Genomic DNA, 22,776 nt, shown 5'->3' on the forward strand with positions numbered 1-22,776 from the left:
GTAGTTGGCTGAATGTTGTTTGTGGGTCCACTTCCTATGGAAAATGCAAGTGCTCCTTTTCTCTAAGCAGTAACCGTCTATTGCTGCTGTGCATTGCAGCACTTACACTGAAATGATTCATAGTCTATCTGCGCTGGAGCCAAGGTTGTTTTGTGGGAGGGTGAGGCAGTACAACACAGGTTGGAGGCAGAGATGCTTAACCATAGATGTTAGGTAATACATAATGAGACAAAAAGAAAAAGGAGGACTTGTGGCACCTTAGAGACTAACAAATTTATTTGAGCATAAGCTTTCGTGAGCTACATCGGATGAAGTGAGCTGTAGCTCACGAAAGCTTATGCTCAAATAAATTGGTTAGTCTCTAAGGTGCCACAAGTCCTCCTTTTTCTTTTTGTGGATACAGACTAACATGGCTGCTACTCTGAAAACTGACATAATGAGACAGTTATCACTCTTAAGTTAGTCTCATTAACCCCTTTTCATAAATGTAACTGATGTCCCAAACTAGGAGAATCTGATGTGTTTGGCTCTTCTGTGGTCCTTATTAGCAGCATATGAGCATTTCTCAGATACATGAATGTAGTCACTCATCTTGTAAGACAGAGTATTCTCATCTCACAGATGAGGAAATGACGACACAGAGAGAAACTGAGTTTCTCAAACTTACTAATGAAAAGTTTGGTAGAGCAAGCACTAAAACATATAACTTCTAACTCCAGTCCCTTAACCTCAAGGTAAGCTTTTCTCTTTGTCAAAGCCCTCCATCAGCATTTGGTGACCACCAGAGAGAAGCCTGCCCATGGTAAATCCTCTGCTCTTGTTCAGCATAAGGGAGAGGAAGGAAAGCAAAAATATTAAATGTCCTTCAGAGGAGACACATTGCAGGGCAGTTCCCTTTCAGCACAGTTCCCTTTCCCTTACCTTGTATCAATGATGGTTGGGTCTCTCTCTACAGGAGAGAAATGCCAGCTACAGCATCATATCCTTCCCCTTCCTCAGTCAAGGTCTTTTCTAAAATAAATATTAGGGTGGGGGGTATCTTACTGTTATGAGACTCACACGTGATAGTTTTTCTACTACATTGCCTTCCTCCAGCAATGGACTACTTTTTTCTGTCCTCTGCTCCCTGGGGTCTTGTTAAGCAACATCTCTTACTTGTGATTTATTGCTACAAAAGACAAAAAGGACAAACTTTTTTTTTTTCCCCCAAATTGTTCAGTCTGTCTTTAAGGAATGTTAACTCTGACCTGATATTTTCAAGGGAAATAAACCTTGTACCTTGTAGTGGCTGTACACCTCTTAATAACCCTGAGAAAATAGGTAATGTTCCACTTCGTCCCTAAGTTCTTAGCTTTAGAGAAGCATGGTACTTGTACATCACTTCCAGACTTCATTATTTATTTCTCACTGCAATATTTTCCATCTTATTGTTTGCTCAAACATCTTTGAACATGCTCTTGCAAACTAGCATCACTTGAGTTTAAAAATAATTCTTTCCACCTGGTTCATTTAAGTATGTAGCTTCTTTAGAAGGAAGATAAATTCTATAGAAACAATTGCCTTGTGTTAATATTAACTTCCCTGAGAAGTTAAATGCAAGTGTGTGCTGCAGAAGTGGGCAATTATGAACACCCGTGTTTAAACAGAAGTTTGTATGTTTATTTTTATTTTTTAAAAAGGCACTACCAAGAAAGGAACTAAAGGCCTCTTCCCTCCCTGGTTTCATTCTGTCATACTCAAGTTTCTAAATACCAAATAGGCCAGATTCTTGTAGTTGTCTTAATAGAACTCAGGACTAAATTCAGGTGAATGAAGATGCACCCTCTTGTGCCAGCAGTGAATTAGGCCTACAGCTTGTAGAAGCAGCTGGGTTGAATTATGTCAACACCATCAATGATGTTTTACACACAAATAGCCTGATTGTTCATACGTAAAACAAAAGTCTGGTGCATAACATAGATCTTTTGAAGAAGCTTAATTCTGAGATTATAGCCAGTTGACAATGTCACAAAAAAAAATCTATTTTAAAAGCAGAATCGCTCACCTCATACAGAAGGCAAAGGCTTCAGCATGAAGTCTAATCTCTGTCAAAATTAATTTAGCTTCACCATAGCTACTCTATCCTATCTAATAGTTTGGTGCAAGCTCTAGCATATTAGTATATTTTAGGGAACTGTATTATATACAGCTGGCTATTATTGTCAGGGACAATACTGTACCTTTGAGATAAATTAAAAGTCGCAGGTAATGCCTGGGTCCTTCACTTACCCTTTTTTCCTGGGAGAGGCCCAAGCTACCACCAAAACAATGAAGCTGATGACTCTGCCAACATGACCAGAATGGTTCTACTGGTGGATCTCCAATGGGAAGAACTGATCACTCTTCTCTGCTATTCCTTGTATGGCTGCTGTGACAGGGTGCCCACCTCAATTTGATTACCAGGAGGAAGAGTGTTCAGTGCCTACTTGACCTCCTACAGCATTTATGCTACAGTAATGAAGCTGGGCTGGGGCCCAACGCCTAATCAGGCCCAGGAGAAAAATCAAGGAACTCTGTAAAAGTTGTTCCTCGGGTGGTACTATAGACCTTAAAGAGTACAGTTTTGGATAGAGGCTAGTTTGGTGTTGGACTAGGTGAACACCAATGTGGTCTAGCTCCATCTGTGTGCCTCTCAAGAAAATAAGGCAGGTAGGAGATGGTACATAAGATACAGGTACCCTGCTTCCACAGCTTAGATACCTCAAATGCATGCATAGGTTCTTATGGGGGAAGTAAAATGACTTCTCAAAGCAGAACTGTATCTGCTCCATGAATGTCTGAATTAGCACAAAACACCATTTCATTTTTTTCTTGGGTATTCTTTAGTACGCATTGTATATTCTTATGGAAACTTTCTTCTCTTCCCTATATCTTTTCACCCAGTTTAACCATAAAACAAGGCAACAAATTAGAACCATAACTTACAGTCCTTTATATACAGAAGAATATGCATTGTTAGCATTCCCATTAAATATGAAAGGAGGGTTCTATTGCCACGACTAGCACAAGAAAAGCTTGTACAAATGTGCTTTAAATATAAAATGAATATTTCCCAGAAGGATTTTCCTTTTAAGAATTCTGTCACAATTTGACTTGAGAATGCTCAGTTAGGTGGACAAAAATAAGTACTAATCGTTTAACTTGTCATTTATTTTAGGGTTTTCAAAGGCCATTTAAAAATATCTACCAAATATACCCCTAAAGAATTTTAAAAATATTCATGTACAGATTAAAGTCAGCACTGAACCCCTTATGTTCATAAAATGACAATTCTCAAATGAATTTTCACTAGCTCATTATTTATAACAGAGGATACTGGTTAAATCAGCATTATTTTCTAAATAATTTAAAACATACAAACTGATTCAACCAAAACAAGTGCTGAAGGTTCTGGAGTGTTAAGTAGTGTGGCTCACAAGCATTTATGTAGTCTCCAGATCATTTATTAAAGCAAAAGTCACTGTATGCTATGAAAAGCATAGCTTTATTATTTTGTAGTTCTAGTGAAAAAGTATATAAAATATTTTAAAGAAGGTTGAAGAGTGTGCAATACAGATCATAACAGTAGCAACCATCAGCTTTTATCCTACCACATGTAAGAAGTTTGTAGTGTTAAAACTACACAATTCCCCTAAACTGTGTGATCATTTTATAATTTCAAGGATACAATTAACCACACATCCCTGGAGCATTTCCTGCATTCGGAGTTCAGAATAACCAGCATTCTTGTCTTCACAAAAATAAGTTCATGAGTTATTTGTATCTTGTGTTATCCCAGCCTCAGAGACCATTTTCGAAAAAACTCCTTGCTGAAGTAATAAATTATGTGGGGTATCAAATTCTATAATTCTTCCAGAGCCCAGAACAAGCACTCTGCAATGCAGAAACAAAAAGGTGATGAGGAAAATTGAGCTATTTTTTTCAGCCATACTTTCCACCCCTATGAAGGTGTGGATTAGGTAGATTTCCTTTAATATGGGAAAATCTCTTTGCAGTAGATAACTCAGAGATTCATGAAGCTGTGAACTCCTGCACAAAAAAGTTTTTAGAAAATGAAACTTTGCCTTGTCACCTTAAGTTCTAGAGTGCAATCAACTTACTCTGGTAAATTAAATGGACTTGCTAGTAACTTGTGTTTGCAACTGGGATAAAATGGAGTTAAAAATTAATTCAGTAATTAGAATAGGCGAAACATTGTAGCACAAATATCAGTCTGTTTACTGTCAGTAACTACTACTAATATAAATATATATGTATTTCATGGTACCATAGATTATATGAGGAAAGTGTCAAGCCAGATCAGCTTTCATGCCTACCAACTTTGACAATGTCTAAATGAAACCACATGTTTTTTAAAACAATATTGAAACTTACCTTTCAGAATCCATGATAGTATGCAACCTGTGGGCTACAGTTAATACTGTGCAGTTGTGAAACTCCCTCCGGATGGTGGACTGCACTAGGTTATCGGTTTCCATGTCAACAGAGGCTGTTGCCTCATCTAAGATCAGAATTTTTGTCTTCCGTAGCAAAGCCCGGGCAAGACAGACAAGCTGCCTCTGCCCAACACTGTTAAACACATTTGAAAACGGTGTCATTTCAATAACTTTGCGAAAGCAATGCTGTGTTCCCACCCACAATAAATGCTAGATAATACCTTGATCAGGTTATTTTGTAGAGAGAAAGCAATGAGTAGGATAATTTTTCAATTGTTAGCAAAACCAGATGCTTACAATCTATTTTAGAGCACATCCCTGGTTCCATTTTCCAGATGGATGCATATTTGCATCCAGTTTCCACATTAACTTAATACCCAGTATTATATTCATGTCCTAATTTGGACATGGGATAAGTTTGAAAGAGACTGATACACAGCAGATGATTATTAAATTATGTATTTTACAAGGGTGGGAGTTGGTTCAGGATGAGAGTTTTAAAAACTCTTATGCTATCTTTGGAAGTGGCATGTCCCATTTTTTGCAGATGCATTCCAATGTATTAACTAACTTTCCATTTCTGCTCTGCTTTTTTAAATTTTGGATTGCCACTCTGCTGCTAAAAGCTTATCAAGCATTTATATAAATTTCTCAGATTTTTAGCAGACTGCAATGGCCTGACTCTTACACTCAGAAATTTTCTATCCTATAAAAAGTTGGCATATCTTTGAAATAACAAGGCACTGTAAAGAGAAACTAAACAGCTACTTAACTACACTAAGCAAATAATAGAAGATATAATACAGCGCAAACGATAAGTGTTCTCTTGGTTATATTTTGTTCCCTTTCTTTTTCTTCTTACTTTTTATATTGTTACTTTTCTCTCTGATTTCAGTTATTCTGTTTGTGGCAGTCCTTTCCCTGCCTTGGACTATTTGCTCATTTCTCAAACACCTATAATAGATTTTAAGGCCAGAAAAGACCATCAGATCATCTGGTCTGACCTCTTGTGTAACATGGCCATAAAATTTCACCCAGTTACTATTTAGCTAAGTGCCCACAAATTGCTTTACAAGACAGGTTTCAGAGTAACAGCCGTGTTAGTCTGTATTCGCAAAAAGAAAAGGAGTACTTGTGGCACCTTAGAGACTAACCAATTTATTTGAGCATGAGCTTTCGTGAGCTACAGCTCACTTCATCAGATGCATACCGTGGAAACTGCAGCAGACTTTATATATACACAGAGAATATGAAACAATACCTCCTCCCACCCCACTGTCCTGCTGGTAATAGCTTATCTAAAGTAATCATCAGGTTAGGCCATTTCCAGCACAAATCCAGGTTCTCACCCTCCACCCCCCCACACAAATTCACTCTCCTGCTGGTGATAGTGACAACTCTTTACACAAAGTGCATGATAATCAAGTTAGGCCATTTCCTGCACAAATCCAGGTTCTCTCACTCCCTCACCCCCCTCCAAAAACCCACCCCCATACACACACAAACTCACTCTCCTGCTGGTAATAGCTCATCCAAACTGACCACTCTCCAAGTTTAAATCCAAGTTAAACCAGAACATCTGGGGGGGGGGAGGTGGGTAGGAAAAAACAAGAGGAAATAGGCTACCTTGCATAATGACTTAGCCACTCCCAGTCTCTATTTAAGCCTAAATTAATAGTATCCAATTTGCAAATGAATTCCAATTCAGCAGTTTCTCGCTGGAGTCTGGATTTGAATTTTTTTTGTTTTAAGATAGCGACCTTCATGTCTGTGATTGCGTGACCAGAGAGATTGAAGTGTTCTCCGACTGGTTTATGAATGTTATAATTCTTGACATCTGATTTGTGTCCATTTATTCTTTTACGTAGCGACTGTCCAGTTTGACCAATGTACATGGCAGAGGGGCATTGCTGGCACATGATGGCATAAATCACATTGGTGGATGTGCAGGTGAACGAGCCTCTGATAGTGTGGCTGATGTTATTAGGCCCTCTGATGGTGTCCCCTGAATAGATATGTGGGCACAATTGGCAACGGGCTTTGTTGCAAGGATAAGTTCCTGGGTTAGTGGTTCTGTTGTGTGGTATGTGGTTGTTGGTGAGTATTTGCTTCAGGTTGCGGGGCTGTCTGTAGGCAAGGACTGGCCTGTCTCCCAAGATTTGTGAGAGTGCTGGGTCATCCTTTAGGATAGGTTGTAGATCCTTAATAATGCGTTGGAGGGGTTTTAGTTGGGGGCTGAAGGTGACGGCTAGTGGCGTTCTGTTATTTTCTTTGTTAGGCCTGTCCTGTAGTAGGTAACTTCTGGGAACTCTTCTGGCTCTATCAATCTGTTTCTTTACTTCCGCAGTGGTGTCTCGACTGACTTCCTGAGGAAACTTCAATCCATCGGTGATCTTCCTGATAACACCATCCTGGCCACTATGGATGTAGAAGCCCTCTATACCAACATTCCACACAAAGATGGACTACAAGCCGTCAGGAACACTATCCCCGATAATGTCACGGCAAACCTGGTGGCTGAACTTTGTGACTTTGTCCTTACCCATAACTATTTCACATTTGGGGACAATGTATACCTTCAGATCAGCGGCACTGCTATGGGTACCCGCATGGCCCCACAGTATGCCAACATTTTTATGGCTGATTTAGAACAACGCTTCCTCAGCTCTCGTCCCCTAAAGCCCCTACTCTACTTGCGCTATATTGATGACATCTTCATCATCTGGACCCATGGAAAAGAAGCCCTTGAGGAATTCCACCATGATTTCAACAATTTCCATCCCACCACCAACCTCAGCCTGGTCCAGTCCACACAAGAGATCCACTTCCTGGACACTACAGTGCTAATAAACAATGGTCACATAAACACCACCCTATACCGGAAACCTACTGACCGCTATTCCTACCTGCATGCCTCCAGCTTTCACCCTGACCACACCACACGATCCATTGTCTACAGCCAAGCTCTGCGATACAACCGCATTTGCTCCAACCCCTCAGACAGAGACAAACACCTACAAGATCTCTGTCAAGCTTTCTTACAACTACAATACCCACCTGCGGAAGTAAAGAAACAGATTGATAGAGCCAGAAGAGTTCCCAGAAGTTACCTACTACAGGACAGGCCTAACAAAGAAAATAACAGAACGCCACTAGCCGTCACCTTCAGCCTCCAACTAAAACCCCTCCAACGCATTATTAAGGATCTACAACCTATCCTAAAGGATGACCCAACACTCTCACAAATCTTGGGAGACAGGCCAGTCCTTGCCTACAGACAGCCCCGCAACCTGAAGCAAATACTCACCAACAACCACATACCACACAACAGAACCACTAACCCAGGAACTTATCCTTGCAACAAAGCCCGTTGCCAATTGTGCCCACATATCTATTCAGGGGACACCATCAGAGGGCCTAATAACATCAGCCACACTATCAGAGGCTCGTTCACCTGCACATCCACCAATGTGATTTATGCCATCATGTGCCAGCAATGCCCCTCTGCCATGTACATTGGTCAAACTGGACAGTCTCTACGTAAAAGAATAAATGGACACAAATCAGATGTCAAGAATTATAACATTCATAAACCAGTCGGAGAACTCTTCAATCTCTCTGGTCACGCAATCACAGACATGAAGGTCGCTATCTTAAAACAAAAAAAATTCAAATCCAGACTCCAGCGAGAAACTGCTGAATTGGAATTCATTTGCAAATTGGATACTATTAATTTAGGCTTAAATAGAGACTGGGAGTGGCTAAGTCATTATGCAAGGTAGCCTATTTCCTCTTGTTTTTTCCTACCCACCTCCCCCCCCCCCCCCCCCGATGTTCTGGTTTAACTTGGATTTAAACTTGGAGAGTGGTCAGTTTGGATGAGCTATTACCAGCAGGAGAGTGAGTTTGTATGTGTATGGGGGTGGGTTTTTGGAGGGGGGTGAGGGAGTGAGAGAACCTGGATTTGTGCAGGAAATGGCCTAACTTGATTATCATGCACATTGTGTAAAGAGTTGTCACTTTGGATGGGCTATCACCAGCAGGAGAGTGAATTTGTGTGGGGGGGTGGAGGGTGAGAAAACCTGGATTTGTGCTGGAAATGGCCTAACCTGATGATTACTTTAGATAAGCTATTACCAGCAGGACAGTGGGGTGGGAGGAGGTATTGTTTCATATTCTCTGTGTATATATAAAGTCTGCTGCAGTTTCCACGGTATGCATCTGATGAAGTGAGCTGTAGCTCACGAAAGCTCATGCTCAAATAAATTGGTTAGTCTCTAAGGTGCCACAAGTACTCCTTTTCTTTTTGCTTTACAAGAGTAATTCTATTTAGAATGAGGGAGTCACTTTTGTGACATGGAAAAATATTAGAATACTGTCATGTAGAATGTATTGAAGGAAAATCAAGTTAGCACACCAGAAGAGCTCCCTAGCCAGTAGATATTAAAAATTTTATACCTGAGATTTTCACCACCTTCTGAAATCTCATGAAGGAGTTTCTTTGGGAGTGACTGGACAAAATTCTTTAAGTCACACAACTCCACTGCCTCCCACAGCTCATGATCAGAATATTTTCCAAAGGGATCCAAATTAGATTGAAGGGTCCCAGAGAACAAGACGGGGTCCTAAGAAATAATATAAAATGCCCAAGCAGTAGCATCACAAATCTTAAAAAAACAAAACAATATTTTTCAACAAACAGTCACAGGAATGTTAGGATTTTAATGAAGGTATTCTAGAAATAATACTTTTTAAAAGGCAAATTATAATATTTGAAATCTGAGTGAAAAGGCAAAACTAGCTATGCTCAAATTATTTAACACCACAAAGCCTAAAGGGGAGGGAGAGAGTGGTCTAGTCTATGTCTTTGGTAAATGAAAATACATATTCAAAAATATGTATTAAAAAAGAAGAATGTGTACAGTTAGCAAAGAACATTGTTTGTTTTTTAAAAAATATCTACTAGCTTTCTATAAATATATCCGTAGATACTGTGGGCCAGTTTTTTTAAAGATATTTGGGCACATAAAGAGGCAGATAGGCAAAAGCAGGTAAGTGCTATTGAAAATCCCAGTAGGTGTCTATCTGCATCTTTAGGAACTTAAACCTCTTAAGAATCTGGTTTTGTACTTTTACATGACAAGGATTTAATATTCAATTGAAATCACCTACTATAAGGCTACTTTTGATTTTGCAATATGACCATTATTATTATTTGATTACATCCAAAGCTCTCTTTTCTTGGGGTATACCTGTTAATGAGTAACTTTGGAATTTTCAATATTAGCCATAATTTCAGTAATAATATCCTGATTTATCTTTCCTCTGGTGAATTGGTACAAAATGGGGCCTTTCTTATAGTTACAGTTTCAGCCTTTGGGATTTAGAATTTCTTCACAGATATGCAATAGCTAATGTTTGAATGAAAGACAAGTGTCTATTCGGAAACAGATTTTACCTGTGGAATAATGTTAAGATTGCCACGTAGATCATGTAGTCCAATAGTTGATATATCAATTCCATCTATAATTATTTTGCCTCCGTCTCGCTCTATAATTCTAAACAAGCAATTTGTGAGTGTTGATTTACCAGCTCCTGTTCTTCCTACAATTCCAACCTGGAACAAGATATTAGCTTTAAAAGAAAAACTAATAATGGAGAGTTTAGTAAACTAATGCCTTCAATTTCTTTTTAGTGACTTTAAACACTGTAGATAGATATCATGAGTTATAAAAGAACACTGCCCCTTTGTCCATAGCTCAGTGGTTTAGGTCCCACCTCAGATTTTCCTTAACTCTCTCACGCTTTGGTTGGGAATCATCATCAGGATCCTGACTGTCCAGTTTTCTCGGGGGTAAGAGGGAATTCCCAAAGAAGTGTTTTGTGGTACCCACTCAAAAGCTAACATTCCCATCTGCTGGCATTGCAGCAGCACAGAAATTTAGGGCCAGATTGTGATCCCCTGGCTCACCACAAGAGTAGTTCCTTTGGCCCATGACTTTGTTCATACTGTTTCTGGAGATAGACTAACCTAACTATGGTTGGTGCTCAAACAAGAAATAAAAGGATCTGTGTTAATACTGCCCTCATTAAAAACATAAGTAATAATTTACCATACATAAAAGACAAAAAAGAAAAATAAATGGCTGGAAAACATTTGTTTTCATGCACCTAAAATGGAGAGCAAAAGATTATTAAAAGTCATTTTACCAAAAAATTGGCTGCATAAGTTCCGTGTGAGGCACTCAACACTTGACAGGATTGGTTTCTAATTGGCATTACTAATCAAGCTACACTATAACTTGAAACTAAAGTCTGTCATTTAAAAGCCTTGGTCCAGATCTTCGGCTTCTGTAAATTAGAGGAGTCGTATTCAAGTCAGTTGAGCTACATCAATTTACACCATATGAGCATCTGTCCCCTTGTATCTAATGTTGCTATTAATAAAACTTAGATTAAAATATACTTTTCCCATTGGCTGCGCAAGCATTTAGAAAATAGTTTCACGAATTCTAATAGCTTATTATTTACATACCCAGTAAGAATTATCCTAATTTGGACTCCTTCAGTTATGCTTTTATACATGAAATCTATTGAATGTAGAAAGTTAAGGGGCCAATTAAACTATTTTTGATTATTTCATATTATGTACAATACCTTCTCTTTACTGTGCGTTTGGAAGGAGACATCCTGTAGGGCCAAATCAAGACCTGTTCTATACCGAGCTTGGTAATTAATGAACTCTATTATCCCTTTACTGGGCCATCCCATCGGGGGCCTTTTAGACATTATCCAGGGGGCCTGAAATTAAATTAACATTGTTTTAGTGCACTGTTTTACATTTTTACAAGCCACTTAGAATACTTTATGCAACCCACTTATAGTTTTAAAAATACAAGTAAACACATGATGATTACTCAGACTCAGTCTAATGCACTGAGAAGTCAGACAACTTCTTGGACATCAGGATTTTTAATTAAAAATACTTCACCAAATGCAGAGGCGTTGCATGATCCTCATCAGTAACCAGACTCAGACAAAGATTGCACATATTCATTTAGAGAGCAACCTTGATTATTCTACCAACTCACAGGCCTGAGTTTTGAAAGAGACTCAGGCTTCCAAGGCCCTGGCTATTAATACTTTGTAATACATTCACTATTCTCAGCAAGTACAGCCTGCACCTTTCTAACAACTTTATTCATGTCTGCAATGCCACTTACTTTGAAAAAAATGCATAGGACACACTGTTCAGACTATATCAGGAGTGAACCCATGCTAGTTAAGGTCAGGAATCACTTCGGCTTATTTGGCCCACTATGGGAAGTAGCAGTATTTGAGAATGACTGCCCTGGCTCTTGGAAGTCTGGAGCCCAAACCACTGAAGCCACCATAGAGGAGCTTAGACAGCAGAGAGGAGAGGGACATTCTGTGAAGCCAGCCCTTCTTATACCTCAGCAGGTTTGTTCTCCTCTCATGGAAGCAGAGGGGAACACTCCAGCCTAGAATTGTGATAGGTAACTATTATTCTAGTTACAGTAATTCATCAAATATCCACTTCTACCTTGCAACTTTTGTATCAGCCTAGTAGCAAAGGTTTTGATGATGGCAGATATCTCATGCTCTGTAGTGAATGGAACATACCATGTATCGTTGCACCGCTGTATATTTCTGAATTTCAATCATGGGGTGTGATTGCAACTCATGTAGACATACCCAAAGAGCTGGATTAGCAGTGAAGCCGTGACAGCATGGCTTCTTCATGGGCTGTACAAACTCTCCTGGGTAATTACTCTGGCAACTACCCCGCACTGAAGTCCATGCTGCTGTGACTTCACTGCTCCAGTAGCCAAGCTAGCTAGCTAAACTGTCTCAGGTTCATCTACCTGAGCTGTCATCACACTCCGTGACTGTAGTATAGATATACCCACAGACAAATTCAGATAGTAGTTCATGATGAGACTTACATAAAATAAATCTTAAATCTCTATTTGTTTGTTTCTAACTACAATAGCTACCACAAAGTCTGATGTCAAGAAACTTATTGGTCAACATTAAAAATACAAAACTGTTCTGACCATTAGTGTGAAGAGAAAGTCAAATACATTAGCTCATGAATGTATCACACTTTGAAAATGTACGTATATTATTAATTATAAGACGCCATTTGTATTAGTCATTCAATTTATTTTCTTTTTATCAGTTAGCCACTAGCTTATACACATATATGAAATAGTATCCAAATACTAAGTTTATATTCAGTCTTCTAAAATGCTCACCTCTTTGTCCATTTTTTCATATTCACAAACTCTTTCAATGGAAACTCCATTAGTTTCAATTTCACATGCTTTACGCACCCAAAAATTCAGACTTTGAGTTATCTGAAAAAGATAAGATATATTCATGAGATGGTCTAGGTTTACCTGGTCCTGCCACAGCATAGTGGGCTGGACTTAATGTCTTCTTGAGGCCCCCTTCAACCCTACATTTCTATGATTCATTTCACAGAATGGATTAAAATTGTTTGGTCTTCGTAAACAGCATAATATATTTCAGAAATGTATTATGGATAGTAAGAAACAGTATCAAAACACAATATCAGCTGCTTAGATAGTTCCAGAAGATGCAGAGCACAAGTCAGGAGTTGGTATGCAAAGCTGGCTTTAAGCTTCCACTTTCACTGCATTTATCCCAGTGTTACTCCGAGCACTTCTTCCACCATTTGCTGTGTTAGAAAAACTAGGTCAGGATCAGTGTAGGGTACAGGGCACCCTGGCTATCACCTTTTCCCCAGTAACCAAGCTCCCCTTCTGTGTTACCCTGTCTGAAAGAGGAAGTGTAGGTTTATGAACCTGTGTTGTATGTATACTGTTGCAGTATTCCCTTTACACTGGGACAATCCTCCCTGAGCCGCTTACACAAGTATCTTAGCAGCAAGACAAAAGGAGCTGCAGTGCACCTAGGGATCGGGTCCAGAGTGTCTGCCAAATCACTTCTATCCTTAAGCACTGAGAAGCTATTTTTGCAAGTACTAGTGCTACCTAGTCCAGTATTGGCAAGTTAATGCAGTGGACACTAATTTTATACGTCAATTCTCACAGCTGCCATGTGATGGCTGCTCAGTTACAGCAGTACAAAATTGGTCTATTTTAAACTGTTCTAAGACATTGTACATTATATATCAGCACTAGAAATGAAACTTTAACAAAACTGGTCAGTGACACAACGGGTTAATAAACTAGCCATCCTAGGTTAAATTGTTGTTCTGAGGTAGGAATATTTAATGATGAACCTAAAGGCTTCTTAACAAAAAAAAAAAAAAAAACACAAAAAAACAGCTATACTGAGAGCCCATATTTAACCAAATGTGTATAAGATTAAAAATACAAAAAAAAAATATTAACATTATTGAAAGCTAGTTTGTAATATACCTATCTGCAAAGACCTGAGTTCAGAGCTGTGATCCTCCAGTTAAGATGCCTGCGTTCTGGTGTTAAAGCATACAAGAAATGACATACCCTTTCCTGTGCTGATGCAATCTGTTGCAGGGAAATCACAGAACACTGAATTCAGATCTTAGTAGGTATAAAGTCTTGCGGTAGCCAGTATCATCTTCATGGGTATAGTGATATATGTCTATGGTACTTTACCCCAAAGAACATACATTCTTAATTTTAGACCACAGGATGAGTGAGAGAGAGCGGGAAAGTACACAGGTCATAGGACCAAACTATCAAGATATTGTGGATGTGTGAGTTTTTAAAACTCTTTAAATCATAAGGGTTTATTGTCTCTCTAGCCATTAATCAACATAGGTCTAGCCCTCCTTATTAAAAGGGACATGCTTGTCAAATGTGGTCCCAACTATGCTACTTTTTTTTTCTTTTTTAATAAAATAGGCCAGTAGAAATGTTTCCATTAAATACTTCAATACCAATACAAAACTCATTTTTAAACCAACCTCCTCCTTGCAATGATGGCAACCTAAATATTTCAGCATTATGCTAGTGCACCAGAACTAGAAAGTACGCATCTGAAAACACGAGTGCAATTGACTAGACTACTTCCCTTCTCCAAGCTAGCAAAATACTAAAAGTAAGCCATGCAGTGTAGTAAGTTTAATATTTACAATTCTGTTTCAATATTCCAATGTTTTGTTGTTGCATTTAAACCTATCAATATTTGAATTGTTAATAATACATAAACCTCCACAATTAGAGTAAATTCAAAGAAAAACACATAGTAGTGAGAGTACATTCTGCTCAGTTACATCCATGAGATTAAAAATTGCACAGATGTAACTGTGCAGAATTTGGCCTACTAAATTTTACCCCAATCATTCTTGCCTTCCATATGAAATATTGTAGAAGCATCAAAACTATACCATCACTTACATTCAGTGCATATGATATGGATAAACCCACTGTAGAGGAATTAATTGTATTTCCAGCCAGCACTGCAAACAAGGCAGCAAAGAAAACCATCAGGTTTCCTAAAAACTCAAGCCTGACAGCCAACCACCTGTAGTCAATGTAGCCAGGGAAAAAAAAAAAAGGATTTATCTAAAGAAATTTTATTATGGAACACTGATATAGTAAAATATCAACAATTATCTCTTATAGCACCTTTCATCAACATGCTTTACAAAGAAGGTAAGTATCATTATCTCCATTTTACAGATGGGGAAACTGAGGCACAGAGCAGGTAAGTGACTTGCCCAAGATTACCCAATAGGCCAGTGGCAGAGCTGGAACAGTCCAGTGCTCTGTCAGCTAGGCCAGACTTCTCCCCAATCCATATAAATAGACAGCAACTCCATAAGTAAGGCAGTTTATAATTCTCCTCTTCCAGCAGCTGTTAGTAGACTTCATTGTTGTAGAATATTCTCATCTCAGAGCAAGCATATCTATCTCCTATAAATTAATTGGATTCTTGCACACAGAGGACGACATACCCTATTGCTTAGATACAAACCAGGAAGCCAGTACTAAGAGTGCTGAACAAGTTACAGTGCTTACACACATTTTAGGATTATTTTAATCTCTTAACGAGCCTGCTAAATACAAAGCTTATTATTTTAGCCACTGATCTAAACAGGATCAGGATTTGGCCCACTGTGCATAACTTCTATAAATTCTAGATCGTTAATACAGTACCTGTTTGAGATAACATTGTTGTAAAAGCAAACCAAGTTCTCATTCACCACATCTTTGTTTTGTCTAATGAATCTTTCTTGGTGTCCAAATGCTCGGATTGTAGAAAGTCCTAAGAGAGTTTCACTGAAGTGGGAGATCACAGGAGAATGTGATGCCCCAGCTAATCGTCGGATTTGTCGTGAACTAGCTATGTAGTATCGCTAAGGAAACAACACATACAAAAGAGGCAGATTCTAAGTTACTATAAGGGTTGGAAAAAAAGTTTCACACAGCTTTGAAACTTCAAGTACAATTTGTGGATTATTTTCATATCATAATAAAAAAAGTCAAACAATTTTAGCACAAAACTTTTCAAAAATTTCTCTTTAATTCATAGGGGTGGACAGTGTCTGTGCCTTATTGTAATAACCAGGCATGTAAACTACTGGGAGGGCTAGCAGTAAGAGTAGTGTCATTTCCAAAATTGCCATCACTCCTGTTGCAACATACACCCTCTAAAGAGATGAACTAAGTTTTACACTGGAATTTCCTGACTTATGTTCAAATGAAGGCCCCACCTTAAGTTTCATCAGTATAATTATGTATATTCTCAAATCTTGATCGCCTCTCTGCTCCCTCATTTATATCTATTAGCATATACATTATGCTACATTATGAACATGTCTGACATCAACAGAGCCTGGAGCGGAGATAGGGAAGCCGATGTTTCAAAGGACAGTTTTTCTGACACATTAAAACGACAGTTGAAATTTAGTTAAGGGATTTCTCTAAGTTCCTGTTCCTCAATGCTATAATTCATATCTGTGCTATGTATTTTCTTGAAGCAAGCTACAAATATCTGCATGTGTTGTCCCAGGATAGCACACACCCTACTTCAGTTTTTGCTTTGACTCTCTGTCTTTCCATATCACATGCCCATTCTTTTGTCATACAACTTTATTGGTTTTCTTAGAGGGACTACAATATAATATCTTACAAGAGAAAAAAAGATGGGCAGGAAAGAATGGAAGTCACTAAAAAATACAGGCATTACCATGGTGGATAAAAATCAAGGATTTAAAAAAAAATCGTGTTTTTTTTAATTTAAATTGTTTTTTCTTGAAAATGCTTTTTGAGGAAAAAACCTATCTAAAGATAGTTTTAATTAAAATACATGATAGCTCAAAGATATCTCGTCATGGAACAGGGATTATAAATTCTAATTCTATAGTATGAGACAATATATTCATGTAATGTTTAAGAAAAGTTTTGTAAATGAGTTCCAATAGTTCATGGATTAGGGACCCAATCTTATGGGTTCCAGGGGCTTCTGTATAGATTATTTAGGTTAATCTTTCTATCTACCCAATGGGACTCAGGGCTAAGTCTAGAAGATACCATCACAGATGCTTAGTTTTGCAGTTCTCAAACTGTGTATTTGTGTCTCCAGAGATAACATGCTTGTTAACAGCAAAAATGTTTTAAAATAAATAAATAAATATATAGATGTGAGAAATAACGGACCTCAACCCTATTGTCCCTCTGCAAATTTGTATACACAGAGTTAGTCCCTTACCTCTCTCTAAATGTGCAAAGTTTCATAAAGATCAATGAACAGAAGATTGCTGGGGGCAGAATAGAGCCTTCATTGATTTGAGATCTACTATACCATTCTCTCACTAGAGGGAAAACCTATAATGGCAGCAGGCCATAAAAGAGACCCAGTTTGGGTCTCATCTATCTCTGAGTTGTGAAGAATATGTATTAAGGTTGTAACAACCAACAAGAATGCACTTTTATATAGACATCCATGATTAAATCGAGTCTTCCTGACTAGTGATTTAAATCAAATCCACCCTGGGCATTACTGTAGGAAACAGTCAAAATGTATTTGACTACTCTGTATACTTGAGAGAAGCCGGAGGATATTTTTAGGAGTCAGCTTTAAAAAGTGTGTGTGTGGGCAGGGAGGCAAAGATTTGGGTGGCAGAATACTAAAATATAAGTTTCTTAGGTTTCTACTTTGACTTTTCAGGCAAGATTTGAAATTTACACCCAATTGTTTTAAACAATGCTTAATGATGATTTTGTTTTAGTCTCTCTCTCTCTCACACGGAAAATACATATCTCTTATTGTAAAAATTTAAGCAACTTACTTGGATAATAAAATACAGGTATCCAAGGGGAATAACTACCAGTATGAAGAGAGGTGAAGCAGATATGATTACTAGAATGGTTCCAATAACATCTAGTGTACAGTTTAACCAGGTCCGTAAATAGTAATGGAAGCGTAGATCAATGATAAACATGTCCTGTGATATTACACACAAAAATTAGTTTTAATGTCTCCTTACTAAAACTGTAGACATTTCTCAAGAAACTGTCCTTAGACTCTGAACTCCAACAACCCAAATCCTTTTACTGCAGCAAAAATTGTTGGGGGAAAAGTTCTGGTGACATATGACAGACTAATTTAACATATTGTAGTCTGTCTATTACTACAAATAGATAGAATTACTCCCCTTTTCCCATCTGAACTTTGTTCAGTAGATGTTAGAGGCTTGTTGCTAAAATACCAGACTGTTCCATAGTTGGTGAGTATGCTCTAAAGCTTAACGCGCTAAACTGAACTGCCACAGACAAATTCATAGTGGCAGCTATTGCTGCTTTCCCCTCTCAAAATACTATTAGGCAAGAGAAGGCATACAAGACTGGGAACCAGAAACCATGAATTCAACTCTCAACTTTTCTATTCACTCCTGTTATTTCTGTTCCTTTTATAATCTGTATTATTAATCAAGGCCTCATAACCCACTGAGAGGTTATAAAAGCTGGGAGCAAAACCCTGATTCTCAAAAGGCAGATCCAAGTCTCATTTACTTAGCCACACTGCCTCTCAGAAAGAAGCTACCAAATCTAAGTACATGGTTATGATGTCTGTTTCAGTGCAATATGCATCCTCCTTGGGTCCAGTCCACAGAAGATAGCAGCCTACCAGTAATTGCACATCATCCTTTAGCTCAAGTAGCAGATGTATATGGGCAGTGCTGAAGCTTGTGGGTTCAAACTATGTTTATGAGAGGAACGGGCAGCATTATAGTTATATGAAATAGAATTCTTTTGTTTTTAAAAAAATGTAAGATGTTATATACAAAAAAGAAAAATTACAAATGTTAAGGTTGCAAAGTCATGCACTCAAAAGTTAAGAAAGGTCATTCCCTGAGCACTGTCCATTCTGTGCATTGAAAGAGGTATTGGGTGGGGGTTGGGGGGATCCTAACTTTGAGAGCTTGAATTTCACACCTTAGTGTTCATTCAACATAGTTTGTCTGTAATCTTTTATATCAAGTAGCAATGCATTAGCAAGATATAAAAATTATAATCTTTTAATATCAGTGGGACATTTCACTTCATATTCTTTATGAAAATATGCTTATGATATGAATGACATAACTGAGATATACTTTATGCCAGATGGCACATGTAAGATATAATTGGAAAAGTTATGATTTACTGAATGTGATTATCCAATTTGTATGCCAGTATCATTTCTGTATCTGAAGTTAGGAATATTAACTATGTATCTGTATTTCAAAATGCGTTACTTTGGGTGTCACCCCCAACCAGCCCTTCAGGTACAACAATGGAAAAGCCAGACAGGGCTAATGGGCCATTAGCAGAGACAATGAACTGTGAAAGAGCTTAGTGTTCCTGTGGATGCTCCAGACAGCCTATGAGTAATGGTTGCCACAGCCCTGCAGAGACATGAGGCTGAGTCACCTGGTACTGGACCCACCCCTTGTAATGCCAGTGTTCTTCCACTTGGAGACAAAGGGTTCCCGCCATACACAAGAGCTATATAAGGCAGGGGAGTGACATCATCATGTTTCTTCTCTGCCTCCGCACCCAGAGAGACACTGAAAAATGCCTGGAAGCAAGAACTAAACTTGGGGGAGAAGGGTTAAGCCTAAGCTGAAAGGGCATCTAGCTTGTGGGTAATAATATCTGAAGTCTCAAGCTACAGACCAGTGTAGCTACCTTTCAAGACTTTATCTAATCTGCCTACAACAATATCTAGGGTGAGAAATTACTCTTTGTAACCAATTTCTTTAGTGAAACAAGCTTAGCTTGTGTGTTTTGTTTTATTTTCTTAGTAATCTGCTTTGTTCTGTCTGTTATCTCTTATATTCACTTAAAATCCACCTTCTGTAGTTAATAAACTTATTTCTCATTTATAATATAACCCAGTTTGTGCAATTCATAACTGAGGGGGGGGATAAGAGGCTGTGCATACCTTCCTCCACAGAGGGAGGAGGAGGATTTCAAAATTTACCTTTGGGTCTGCACTCCAAGGGAGGTGGACACCTGAGTGCTGGGGCAAGTGCCTTAAGATGAGCCTTCCCAGAATTGATCTGAGTGTCTGTTTCATTCTGCAGTTGGGTGTGGCCCTGCCTGTGTGAGTGCTGGAGGAGACTTAACAGCCTGGCTCAGCAAGACAGGTAAAAGGGGTGCCCAGGCTAGCAAAACAGGCGGACTCAGTGGTATCTAAGCACATCAGATGGCATCCTAAGGGGGTAACCTGTCACAACCAGACTGAGCTCAACTCAGCTTAACACCTCAAGTTTGCAGGACTGTGCTCTGAGGTATGCACGCCCAGTGACCATGGGCAATAATATTAAAGGGCTTCAGTTGATAAAAGCTACTGGTGGTTTTTGCAGGAAAGTATTCTGTGGCATTTGTGAAGGCTTCTTTCTATACTGAAACTGATGTCTAGCATCTGGTATTACTCTTTGATTTTTAAAAGCATTAGATGGCATTAAAGTTGTAGTTCTTTGCAGTACATTTTCTAAAAAATGTGGACATGTTTTTCTTTTACCTTTGTGAATCTATTGATGATCTGACCTACTGGATTAGTTTCAAAATACTGGAGGGGAAGGTGCAGCACGTTGGCTAACATGTGATTATGCAATGTCCGAGAAGCACAGAGGGATCCCCGAGTAAGCACATATGCACCATAGCAGACCAGAAGACCTTAAGAATGAATGAATACATAAATAAATAAAATAATGACTGGTGGTTTTTTTCCTCTTCTAAACGGATTACACTTCAGCCTGGTAGGCCCACTATAAAGTTTTGTTTTACGTATTCATCTGTTCACATCTTACCCCTTCATAAGCAAGTCTAGCCTACCATTAGCAAGTGCGTATGATTCCTGTTAACACTAGCTGTGACATGGACACTGACATCTAACCCCACAAAAAATAGTAACACCTCATTAGCTAAAATGTGCACTTGTTCATACAACATTGACTTAGTTCCAAGGACAGCCATTTTACAAATTAGTCTAATCTGCCTTTTCAATAATTCCTTCACTTTACAGCTCCCTAGCTTGATCCTTTCTCCCTGCCACTCCCCTTGACCAAATGTGAAGTGATTCTATTCTGCTGCTATACACACCTCTGATTACAGAATTACCAATATAGTTTGTCTTTGTATTACCCCAATCTCCAGTCTCCATTACAGATTTAACAGAATGTAAAAGAACCCCAGGCAACTAAGCTTTGCAAATACAGAGAAAATAAAGTCTTGTATGCTTAGGCTTACCTTGTATGAATCCCAAAAGCCCATAGATACCCAGTTTGTTGTTTCTTAAGTGTTTCCACTCTGTGTGATCCTTATTTTTTTCTTCTTCTGCTGACCAGGTGCTAAGCCACAGATTTTGTCCTATGGCTACTGCATTTTGTCCCAAGTAAGCTGCTAGGGTTAGCCACACCCATAGCCATCCAAACGCTTGCAGGTATTTCAAAATAACTGACATTGACATCTAAATACAAGAAAAGCACAGGAGTTACTAAAAATGTCACCGTGAAAGACAAATTACAGTAAATGAACTGAATATACTAATTTCTTCAGACATTCATATAAATAATGAAATCTAATAATTTAATCACATGCAGTCATATTTTGGATCTCCAAAAATCTATTTCCCCACTTATAATACAAATTTGTCAGCTGTACAGGGCGGGATACTTTTAATATATGCTACACACAACATTAAAAAGAACATTAAGATTACAAACTCAAGCCTAAAAATGTTAGGAAATGCCAGAATAAAGGTTGCTTAATCACCTATAACTTGCCCCCTTTCTTCAAATGCATCATAGTACAATAATTAATTACATGATCACATACTACTCTTTTCAATAGGACCCTAGTCTCATTCAGGTGCACAGGATCGATGATGCTTACTTAATAAGCAATTATTCATTATTAGTTTTCGCTTCACTAAACAATGTGTGCTGTTGACCTTATTTACTTCATGCTATTCAAACACTGCTCTGAATACAGAATTATGAATTTTTCTCATGGTCTTTCCTATAATGCTCGTCATTACAGTATCTGAGTACTACACAAATATTTATTAATTAATTTTGATGACACTCAGGGCATCATCTCCATTTTACAGACTGAAAGTTGAGGCACAGTAAGATTCAGCTCAAAAGCATCCAATCGTTTTCTGTGCCTAATTTGAGACATCTCAGACCTGATTTTCCAGACTACTTAACATGATTTTCAGAGGCTTATAACTTGACCAAATATGGGCAGATTTTCACAGTGATCGCAAAAAACAAATCCCTGACCCAAAGGCCACCCTCTTGCCAAATTTCAAGCCCTGGCTCCAAAACATGGAGGCATTAGAACTTTTCAAAGAAGGGGTCACCAGAATTATTTTTAACACAGGCAAAACATGTTTTTCTCTAGCGCTGAGCTCAGAAACAGCTGAACTATTTGGCTGAATTTTTCCCAAAATATTCACCTTGAGGCAGGCACCTAGTATGGAAAATTTCAGCCCAAATGGTTAATGTTTGGCAAAGCTAATAACTGAAAACTGAGTCTTATAATGGGCAATGTCAGGAAATCTTAATCGGTGGCGCTACCAGCCCTGCCTATAATTACTTTAATACATTACATGTATATAGAAAACTACAAAGGTAATTTAGCTAATGCTTACACTGCCAGTAGCAACGTTTTCTTTCTTCATTGAGAATGCTTTGGTTTGTTCAAAGGAAGAACTAAAAATAACAATTTTAAATGTATTTTAATCGTAAATATGAAGTTAAACATCAAGAAAAACACATACACAGAATTAATCTTGAACAAAAAAC

At 38.3% G+C, this 22,776-nt stretch overlaps 1 protein-coding gene across 2 annotated transcripts in view; it reads right to left on the bottom strand.

Annotated features, from left to right (window-relative positions):
* Window positions 1-361: 361 nt before the first annotated feature.
* The window catches only part of LOC144266513 (multidrug resistance-associated protein 1-like), a 67,011-nt gene continuing 44,596 nt past the window's right edge, over window positions 362-22,776 (bottom strand). Inside the window, exons 17-28 of one of the 2 annotated variants that reach the window (XM_077819949.1) lie at window positions 22,623-22,683; window positions 21,215-21,434; window positions 20,487-20,641; window positions 17,767-17,922; window positions 15,632-15,831; window positions 14,870-14,996; window positions 12,755-12,856; window positions 11,133-11,276; window positions 9,934-10,092; window positions 8,934-9,100; window positions 4,414-4,608; window positions 362-3,912 (exon numbers count right to left, since the gene is read on the bottom strand). In XM_077819949.1, the coding sequence (XP_077676075.1) occupies window positions 3,786-3,912; window positions 4,414-4,608; window positions 8,934-9,100; window positions 9,934-10,092; window positions 11,133-11,276; window positions 12,755-12,856; window positions 14,870-14,996; window positions 15,632-15,831; window positions 17,767-17,922; window positions 20,487-20,641; window positions 21,215-21,434; window positions 22,623-22,683 (1,813 nt within the window). In that variant the 3' untranslated portion in view covers window positions 362-3,785. Of the gene's footprint in view, window positions 3,913-4,413; window positions 4,609-8,933; window positions 9,101-9,933; window positions 10,093-11,132; window positions 11,277-12,754; window positions 12,857-14,869; window positions 14,997-15,631; window positions 15,832-17,766; window positions 17,923-20,486; window positions 20,642-21,214; window positions 21,435-22,622; window positions 22,684-22,776 lie in introns of those variants that run through there. The other variant, XR_013346482.1, reaches the window with a different exon arrangement.

Source organism: Eretmochelys imbricata, chromosome 1 (genome assembly GCF_965152235.1).
Source record: "Eretmochelys imbricata isolate rEreImb1 chromosome 1, rEreImb1.hap1, whole genome shotgun sequence".
In the NCBI taxonomy this organism is placed as follows: Eukaryota; Metazoa; Chordata; order Testudines; family Cheloniidae; genus Eretmochelys; species Eretmochelys imbricata.